The following is a 7,317-nucleotide window of genomic DNA, read 5'->3' as shown; positions in this document are numbered from 1 at the left end:
TTCAAGGGCATTATAAGAATTTTGGAAAAAAGTATAACCTTTTGGGTCTAGAATGTTACTTAAATAGTGAAAATAGGGGAGGTAGGTATAATTTTTAGAAATTGAGGGAAGTTTTCTGCAATTGTTAAAAACCTCAGGGGAGGTATGTGAAATTAACCCATTTTTTATTGTTATTGTTTGAGTGATTTATGATGGCGAGGCTTTCCTGGGGTTTTTTTTTTTCTTTTTTTTTTTGGGTTATTGTTTGAGTGATTTTTTTTTGGGCCGTCGTTGTGAGAGTGATTTATGCTGACGAGGTTTCTTGGGTTTTTTTTTTTGAGTGATTTATGATTTTAAGAATTTCTTGGTTTGATTCTTGCTTATTGTCTGTTGTACGTAATCTTTTGTGACCCATTTTTACCCTTCTACGTCTTTGCTGACCTGTCGCAGCCCAAATACTCCCCCAGCTCTGCCGTTTAGAGCGATCTGGAGCTCCGCCGCTGAGAAATCGGGTACATAGCCCACCAGAACTCTCCGATCCGACCCTGAACATGCTTTTCACCCTTGCCCACCAACGATTCCCCCATAACCCAATAATAGAAAAGAAAGGTAAATAGTGAAGTCGCAGAAGCATGTTGACTCGGTCGTCGTCATCGTCGTCGACGGCGGCGGTGAGGATCAACATCGCCTCCAGTGCTCGGAAACTCGACGTCAACAATCGAATCGCTCTGGGATTCTATTATCGCATCGCCGATAATGTCCTCAAGCAGGTGAACTATGCACCCATGAGTATGATTATGCCAGTAACGGGACAATTAGAAACAACAACAACTTATAATCCTATTTATTTATTTTTTGGTGAATTATGCATTAATTTACACATTAGCGGAATTCTGCGGAGAACTTGCTTGCATTTCAGCTGGAGACTTGCATATTTAGGAGCAAAATTATGATTAGCTAGAGTTTTTAGGACTAGTCAAAGAAGAGTAGATGTTTCAGCAATTTTGACTTGTAGGTTGAATGTTGAAATACTTCTAAAATTGAATTGCTTAAGGTGTTCTGAGTTTGAAAAATTGAAATGGTTAGGTTGCTTGATTTATTCGTCCAAGGTCTTAGCTTTGATGCACAAACACTTGATATTGTAGTATAGGCAGAGGATAAATAACTAGAATAAAGTAGGGAACTTTTCAACTCTGGGAAGTTTGTGAAGGAGTTTGTTGGTATTTATGCTCGTGTTATATTTCATATCAAATGGGTGCTAAGTATAGTTTATCGGTTAGAAACTAGTTCTGGGTCGCTTTGGAAATGTGCTTTGAGTTGGACTTTGATATAGGCATGCTTTGTTATACCAGTGAAGTGGTTGATGTGGCTGCAATGCTAACAGATTATGTAAGAAATTTGGATGTAGTGGAGCTCGGATTTGAAAATAGAAGGCAAAAATGAGGATATATTAGGATTTCAAGGCTACCCTCAGTTTTGTGTTTCTTTTTTGCAAGATATTGGAATATTATTGGTTTCTTAAGAAATCAGTTCAAAGATTTTTTTTCCTTTGCTCGTGTTCTTTGATAGTTGCACATGGGTTCAAATTGAACCTCAAACTTGGTTGAAGCAGCATGACCAAGGCTTATATATACTGTGATAATCACAACCATGTTGTCAATTTGTTTGTTTTCAAGTTTGCACTGTCAGATGTGTAATGGTCTTGAAACCAGCTCTACACTGGGCATGAAACAATTATAAAAGAACCTGAGATATGAGAGAGCTTGCAGTGTCTGATGATTTATGTATACAAGCACTAAATCAACAGAAGAGAGCTTATACGACACTGCAGTTCTAGCTGTTGTCATACTAGTCTTGCCATTTCCCATTTCCCATTTCCCATTTCCTCTATTATTCTTGTATAATGCTGTCCTGGTTTTTTAGTAAAATTAATCCATTATCAATTTTTACTAGATATATGATTGGATATCCATTATCCATTAGCTTATGTTCTTTCAGTCTCATCCTTTGCGAATTTCAGTTCTTTCTTAAAGGAACTATCAAAGACATAATCTTTGTTAATCAAATGCATTCGAATTGTATAAACTAGCAGAAGTTTATGTGCATGCGCATCCTTTTTTTTTTTTGGCTATAAATGGACCCAACAAAAGCTGACACTTTTTGTTGTTTTAGGCTAACATCTTTCGGGAAGAGGATAATATAATTGATTTGTACATTATGCTCCTAAGGTATTCAAGGTGAGATTGAGTTTTAGTGACTTAAGGTCAGTATTTGGTCGCTTTGTGTATTGTGTTCCCTGATTGGCATGTATTGCTATCTAGTATGGTAGGAAAATGGTGCTTTCAAGTTTGTGGATGTCTGAAATTCATTTTGAAGTGGCACATGTAATTGACCTTCATTGTTCTTGCGTTCTAGTTTGGTCTCTGAGACAATACCATGTCATCGTGATTATAGAGCAGCTCTGCAAAGTGACAAGATTTATTTGAAGAAGGTACACTTGTTTATCTGCTCCTGTAATTGTTTTATGGGTTTATACCTCACAATGGTCTTTTTTTATATGCAGAAACTAATGAATGCCTTGGCTGAGCTTGAGAAACTTAAGCCAGTTGTTCAAAGGAAGCTTGAAGACATTAACCAACAACAGAGGGGTTATCAGCCTCAATTGAATTTGTCACTTGTTAACCATCCTGGCAAACAGCAAAATTTGAATAGTTATGCCATGACTAAGGTAACACTTCCTCTATAATGTGGACATCACAAATCTCAGATTTAAGAAACTATTATTAGAAATTCTCGTCTTCTTTTGATAGACTTCACCATACGTTGCTCGACAATGCAATCATCAAGCTCCAAGTACTCAGCAATGGTCTCTTACTAAGCCAGTAGATGAACAGTTTCGCCAAATGTAAGTCTTCTACTAGGAACTCACAAGCTTTGTTGGTTCCGCTGCCTCAAAATGTAGTAAAATTTTATGTAAAACTAGGTATTTTGTCGTTTGTTATATACTTGTTCTTGCTGTTTCTGTACTTCTCTAAGCAGATATTCCTTCTTTCCAAATGTTTTCTATAATTTGTTGATATTCATGGAAAATAGGACCAGAGAAGTTGCAATTCTGTGTTACTCTTTTAGGTTTAAGTGATATGTACGGCTCTGATGCTTTATATAAATGTTGATAATTTCTGCATCACATTGCTGTACTAAATGAATTTCATCTGAATAACATTACAGTTCCTGAATCAACTTTATTTGTGCTAGTGTACCCTTTTATGCTTTAAAGACATTTTAAAAGTTCATGAGACCGTGTTTTCCTAATTTGGGTGTACTTTGATGTTAATAAGCATCTTTTTTTAGGCTCGTCTGATGTTTGTATTAGCCTCCATAAATTATTTTTCTCCATTATGCATTACTTACATTTATCACTACTGTAGAAGATTAAGTATTCCCCGTCCAAAGGAGGAAACTCTTTCCAGACATTCCGTTTTCGGCCCGAATGGGCTTAATGGGCAATGGCAACCTCCACCTAGTGATACAGGGGTATGATGATTTTCTTCTTTGTCTTCAATTTCTCAGAAGCCGATAAAGGTTTAACTCTCATACTTAATGCAGGTGCGCTATCCAAGTAATATAGACTTTTCACCTGTTGAGATCCCAAGGTTAGGCTCCAAATGGATTTATTGTCGACTATTATTCAAATTATATCTCCATTAGTGTAAGATTTCGGTTGAAGAAATTAATCCTTATGTTATGACAACTTTACAATGGAAATTGATTAAAACTTTCTTGTGGGACCTTACATATTTCTAATTAGTGTCTCTTTTGTCCTTTCTGCTTATGCTAATTAATCTAGGACATTTGCTGATATTTCACGAGAAAGCAATGGCCAGAAGCCTGTGCATGATGGTACCTCAATAAAAAAGCATGATAACAACTTAGAATCTGAAGTATCAAAATTGAAACCATTGGACCTGGAAAGCAAAGATGACAAAAAAGATCAGGTTGAAGAACCTGATTCCTTGATTTCCTTTGAAACAATGGAAAGTCCTGTGCAAACGAAAATCATCAGACAGCCTTCTCCTCCTCCTGTTCTTGCTGAGATACAAGATTTGATCCCATCTACTTCACCTGCAGTTGTGGACAGGGATTGCGGACTGACTTCTAATGCTGATGGTGTCATCTGTGCTGAAGCTCCTCTGGAACTGCACATTGTGAGGATCTTTATCAACTTTTTGTGTTTTTCCCTAATTTTTTGGTGTCCCCCCCCCCCCCCCCTTTGTATCAAACTTGGATTTCTTCTGGGATGTTTGGTTGTCACCTGTGCTCTCAGGCACCTGGTTGGAACTCTCTGGAGGTTAGATTAAATAAGGAAATTGATAGTAGATTATTCTATCTATGTTTGTTTTGACAGTCAACTGCATTGATGGACAGTTTTATGAGGCTGGCTAAGTCAAATACGGACAAGAATTTGGAGACTTGTGGTGTTCTTGCTGGTTCACTTGTATGTGACATCAACTTAATGGCACAGTTGACCTGATGTTCCATGTATTACTTGTTATCTTAACAGATTATCTATTGTCATTGTTTAATTTGTTGTGTACAGAAAAACCGAAGATTTAGTGTTACTGCTCTTATCATCCCGAAGCAAGAATCAACATCAGATTCGGTAAGTTTTAATGTCATTTGCCCCTGCCAACCCTGTTTAAAATGTTATTCTCATTTACTTGTTTCTCTGAGCAGTGTCAAACAACAAATGAGGAAGAAATATTTGAAGTGCAGGATAAGCAATCTCTTTTCCCTTTAGGGTGGATTCATGTAAGCGCAATTATTGGTAATTGAAGTCTGGTTGCACTTTGTTCAACTTTTGCATAATATTACAATGACAGATGACTGCTTTAGGTTGATACAACAATTTAAAACCTGGCATGCGTTTATTTGCAAATATTAATATTACCATCTAGATATTAACTGAGAGGTCTCCTCTAGATATAATTTTGTGTAGTGGAATTACCTGTCTGAGAATATATAAGAAAGATACTTGGGAACACTTGTATTTACCTTCAAGAACAAGGACAAAAATCTCTGCTGTCAACTTTTTCTTTGGAGTTGCTAGCTGATAATTTTCCTTCAAGAGTTCTATTTTATTAATTCAACCTAAACTTTTAGAGGTCATTATTCATTTTTAAGTATTCAAGTAGCTAATAAATTTGATAAACGTTCCTGGAACTTTTTTGCTTTTGGTATTCACTTGTTGATTTTTTCGAAGAGCTATTTTTAAAAATTCATTGCTCTTCTTAATATGTTCTCAATTACTAAAGAAGATCAATTGAAAATTAAAGCTGCATTTCACTTCCATAAGATGAGTCCAGAAAAAGGGGAAGGAGAGTTTGGTTTGTAGCTGCAAGGATCTGGCAGTTTCTTTTGTTAATCTTCTTTAATGTCCTAAACATGTACAACTTGTCAGTTTTTGTGCAATTATAATTTTTGGAGTTATTGATTGCATGATGTTTATTCTATTGCAGACGCATCCCACACAATCGTGTTTTATGTCATCGATAGATGTTCACACTCAATACTCTTATCAGGTTTTGTACTCTCTTAAGATACCTCATCATTATCCTTACACGGTTCCGTATTCTTATTTTTACTTCCTCATCTTGTTTTGGTCTGTGGAAATTTATTTATTTTGCATAGAGAAGTTGGGATTTAGCATGCTATGCCTGTTCATGCTTCCACCTAAAAATCTTCTCTGACGCTTGCACCAATATAACGAGTTTTTGAGTTGTTTTTGATCAGTTTAATGCCCTTTGTCTTGGAAAGATTTCACTTCCTATAGATGCTGGAAATCTGTTCTTACACTCTATTGATTTCCTAAACAGATCATGTTGCCCGAAGCTATTGCAATTGTGATGGCGCCGAAAGATGGCTTGAGGTGAATGTAGTAGCTATACATACTTTGATAGTTAAAGAAATTCAATTTGATTACGAGTAACTCTAGATTTTCCATCATGCAGAACCCATGGCATATTCCGGTTAACAACTCCAGGTGGCATGAATGTCATAAGGCAATGCCCTAGACGTGGTTTTCATGCTCATGACCCTCCGTCTGATGGTAGCCCAATTTACAAGCAATGTACAGACGTTTATATGAATCCTAAGCAGAAGTTCGACGTAATCGATCTGCGATGACAACGGTTACACATTGTTTCATTTGATTTGCAAATTTATTTACTCCATAAGTGAATTTGGTTTTGGCCGTGGTGTTTGGTCCATCCATGAGATGTAAAAGTACACTCTCGTGTAACAGTAAAATATGCTACCTTCTTTGCAATTGTGCAGTAAAAAATATGGAATTTCATATTCTGGTACCCTTGCGTTCATTTAATTTTTTTTTTTTTGGTTTTATAATAGAAACCTTCAAATTGTTTACAGTAGAATTTAATTGACTTATCATGGAAAAGCACACAAGTAACCTTCTTGCACAGAATTACAAGGTGCAATGGATCTAACAGGTACCTTGCCAGATTCACGACTGCAACACACTAGTTGGAGAAATGCATACAGCACTGGATTCGGTTCAAGCATTCCTCTGTTCCTTCTCGAGACAAAGTAGTTGCAAAAAAGAAGTATCAGTGCTTGGATAATGTGCAACAGTTGCTGTTTTAATCATTTAGATCAACAGCTTGTGTTGCTGTTGGGTATTGATAAGGACTAAAGAGAGGTCCATTATTCCTCTGATATGTCTCTAAATTAACGATCTTTCGCTTTCCAGACTTGAATCGAAGCATTTGGGGAGGGAGCAAAAGCATAACCAGAGAGACAAAAATCACATTCGTTTTTAAGTGGTTCTGTTTTCTGGACATCACAACAACAATAATCCGCATTCCATGTGCACCTTTTTACAATTACAATTTGCGGTCATAGGCAAGATTGGTTGGACATGTTGGTTTAGTTGCAAAATTTTTGATTTGCTTCTAGTGCTTGGCCATTCGCAGATAAAGTTGTAGTCTTATGCTCTGCTAGAAGATGCTTATAGGACCCCCTTATCTGGTAGGGGTGGGGCAGTCCAAGGTTGTGGCTAGGCAGGGGGGAAAACACTTGCAGCAAAGGAGCCATGTCTCTTCATTGTCTAGGCAGACAGCTCCCACACATGACAAGTAACAATTGTGGCTCACCTGTCAAAACTAAAACAATGGCATAAAATAGTGGTGATATGCCTCCCATCGTTCTCCCCCATGCCATAGGTGCATCATCAGATCAGTGACCTCGAGTTCACAGCAGCCTCAACAGGGCTGCTCTTCTTAACCCGTTTGGATTGTTATCTTCTGACCTGTTTATAGAAAA

The 7,317-nt window shown here is 37.1% G+C and overlaps 1 protein-coding gene across 1 annotated transcript; it reads left to right on the top strand.

Annotated features, from left to right (window-relative positions):
* The first annotated feature begins 278 nt into the window (after positions 1-278).
* Positions 279-6,341, top strand: LOC113739996 (AMSH-like ubiquitin thioesterase 1). Its single transcript, XM_027267452.2, has 14 exons — positions 279-749; positions 2,152-2,216; positions 2,395-2,470; positions 2,543-2,707; positions 2,790-2,884; positions 3,408-3,513; positions 3,586-3,632; positions 3,827-4,184; positions 4,385-4,474; positions 4,577-4,639; positions 4,714-4,788; positions 5,496-5,558; positions 5,853-5,905; positions 5,988-6,341. The coding sequence occupies exons 1-14, from the start codon at positions 612-614 to the stop codon at positions 6,160-6,162; spliced, it is 1,569 nt and encodes a 522-aa protein (XP_027123253.1). The 5' UTR covers positions 279-611; the 3' UTR covers positions 6,163-6,341.
* Positions 6,342-7,317: the final 976 nt, after the last annotated feature.

Source organism: Coffea arabica, chromosome 4c (genome assembly GCF_036785885.1).
Source record: "Coffea arabica cultivar ET-39 chromosome 4c, Coffea Arabica ET-39 HiFi, whole genome shotgun sequence".
Taxonomy (NCBI): domain Eukaryota; kingdom Viridiplantae; phylum Streptophyta; class Magnoliopsida; order Gentianales; family Rubiaceae; genus Coffea; species Coffea arabica.
The sequence above is the reverse complement of the archived record's forward strand: the minus strand, read 5'-3'. Positions and strand labels throughout refer to the sequence as shown.